Raw genomic sequence first — 2,228 nt, 5'->3', positions numbered from 1 at the left:
AGGGGCGGCAGGATCTCCCAGCCATGTTCTTTGAGCGGCTCTGGGGGCCCTGGCAGGGTTCCAGGTCCCCCCTTACGCGGGGGCTCGAAGCGGCGACCCCTCCCAAGGTAGCGGGCCCCTCCGGCCCTCGGGCAGCCTCGCTTCCACACTGGCGGGGTGACCCGGAGTCCCTCAGTTCCGGGCTCCGGAGAGACCGGCCACTCCGGCGTCACGAGCTGTTTTGAACTCCGCTGTTATAAAACGTAGATAGGGTGACATTCTGCGACTTCACGACCCTAGTTTGGGCTGGATGTTGACACTTGAAGAATGGAAGAGCAGAAGAGCAAAGGGTGTCGGAATGGGGCGGTCTTTAACACACCAGCTTGGAGACCGCGGTTCACGCCTTGGCTCTCGTTTCCTTCCCAAGCCATAGCTATAATTTAACGCTCTGGGTGTTGAAGCTGAGAGGGAGGGAAATCAGTACTCTAACCGCAGTTAAGAGGGGATCGCCGGCGTGGGCAGGGTGGTGGTTAACTTTGTGTCGGCGGCCTCCTTAGAGTGGCTCTCGTTTAGCTTGTTTTATGACAGCATTCATTCATTCATTGCATTTGTCGTGCGTACCCTGAGCACCTACTATGTGCTCTCCTTTGTTTCTTCCTTTCCCAAAGCTCACGATTCTGAACTGCTTGAGACTTTAGGTAAAGGCTAAGCCAGTTTTTTAAAAAAAAGTTGCTTGGAATAAATATTTTTTAAAAGCATGCTGTTTATTTTCTTTAAAGGGTATGTTCATTTTTGAAGCCTTTTTTCTTTAACACATACTTAGGTGTGCCGAGGCGCTATAAACAAAACTGCCTGCTCTAGTAGAGCTTACAGCCCAGGAGGAGATAATTACTAATTTGGGTAAACTAGTTTAACGTGGAAATCATAGATGTAATTCATTATGTAATTAACTGAGAGTGAATTACTGGGGACCATGCTTCGGGAGTTGGGAAAGCCGCCTTTAATTGAATATAATTTGAAAAGAAAACTTTAAAAAGCCCCCCCTCCTTGCTTATACGTGTAATTAGTAGTTTTACTGAGCTTTCTGAATTACTCTTAAGAGAAATTTATTTTCAAGTTACTCTTCAAACATAGCCGGAATTATAAAGCTTTAAAACATTGAAAGGGGTTACAGATATAACGTATGTATGAAAATGCTGTTTCATGCTGTGTGGGCTCAGTGACTAAAATTTGAGAGCTGTGCTACTACCTCACCTTGAGCTGTTTTTCTTTTCACCCATCGACTTAGTGAAACTTTTTCAATAAGGACCAGAAAGTTTGTTATCATTCTATGTACCCACGTTTAGTTTTGCTAGATGGTAATGCTTAATATAGAGTTTACAAGTTATATGGAAAATCTTGCATATTAACCCAAAGTCAGTGATACTAGGCTTAGAACACAGTAAAAACAGTTGCTGTTTTGCTAGTCATATATTGCAGTCTAGTTATTTAAAAGCTGCTTGTGTTTTAACTTAGCTATTCTCCTTCCCTCTTTCCTTTTCTCTCTCCTCACCTCCCCTGCCCTTCTTCAGCAGCTCCCTTCTCTTGCTGGCTTAGTTAATTAGCTTTCTGATTAAGACTTTAGTGTTATTTGTAAGTTTCCAGAAAAGATGAAAACATCATGCCAGAAACAAAGATGAGGCTGGGGATTTAGCTCAGTGGTGCTGCCACCTGCCTTGCAAGTGCAAGGTCCTGAGTTCCATCACCAGTACCAAAAAAAAAACAAACATCGTGTCAAAAGGAAATTTGCGGTTTGTGTCTTTGGAAAGAGTCAAAATTAATAATATGACAATTCTTGCAGTTGGTTTCTTGAAATTAGAATCCCTTTTGTTTATATGGAATAAGAAAACAAAGAAGCAAGCCTGGAATTTGGGAAAACACTTGACATAGTATCACCAGTGACTTAGGCAGCTTTCGGAGGCTCATTAGCACCCTTGCTGTTCCCTGGCCGACTAAAGGCAGAGTTTAGATTTAGCACATTTTCCATGCTGTACACTTTGCTACTGCAATCAATGCTAGTTTGCCGGAAAGGGCTGGTCTTACCAACTGTTTTAGTATCAGCCAGTTTCTTTTGTGTAGTCATTTACTTCCTATTATTAGAATGGTATGTATGTACTCAAAATTAGTTTAACATTCAACAAGTACAGTATTTGAGTGCCTTCTAAGTTTTTTTTTTTTTTTTTTTTTTTTTTTTTTTTTTTTTTTTTTTT

At 42.1% G+C, this 2,228-nt stretch overlaps 1 protein-coding gene across 1 annotated transcript in view; it reads left to right on the top strand.

Annotated features, from left to right (window-relative positions):
• The first annotated feature begins 6 nt into the window (after positions 1–6).
• Vps26a (VPS26, retromer complex component A) overlaps positions 7–2,228 on the top strand; it is a 31,181-nt gene continuing 28,959 nt past the window's right edge. Inside the window, exon 1 of the mRNA XM_033766556.1 lies at positions 7–107. Within this exon, the coding sequence (XP_033622447.1) occupies positions 24–107 (84 nt within the window). The 5' untranslated portion in view covers positions 7–23. The remainder of the gene's footprint in view (positions 108–2,228) is intronic.

The sequence above is a fragment of the Fukomys damarensis genome, unplaced genomic scaffold (assembly GCF_012274545.1).
Source record: "Fukomys damarensis isolate Sample0158 unplaced genomic scaffold, DMR_v1.0_HiC HiC_scaffold_20, whole genome shotgun sequence".
NCBI classification, from domain to species: Eukaryota; Metazoa; Chordata; class Mammalia; order Rodentia; family Bathyergidae; genus Fukomys; species Fukomys damarensis.
The sequence above is the reverse complement of the archived record's forward strand: the minus strand, read 5'-3'. Positions and strand labels throughout refer to the sequence as shown.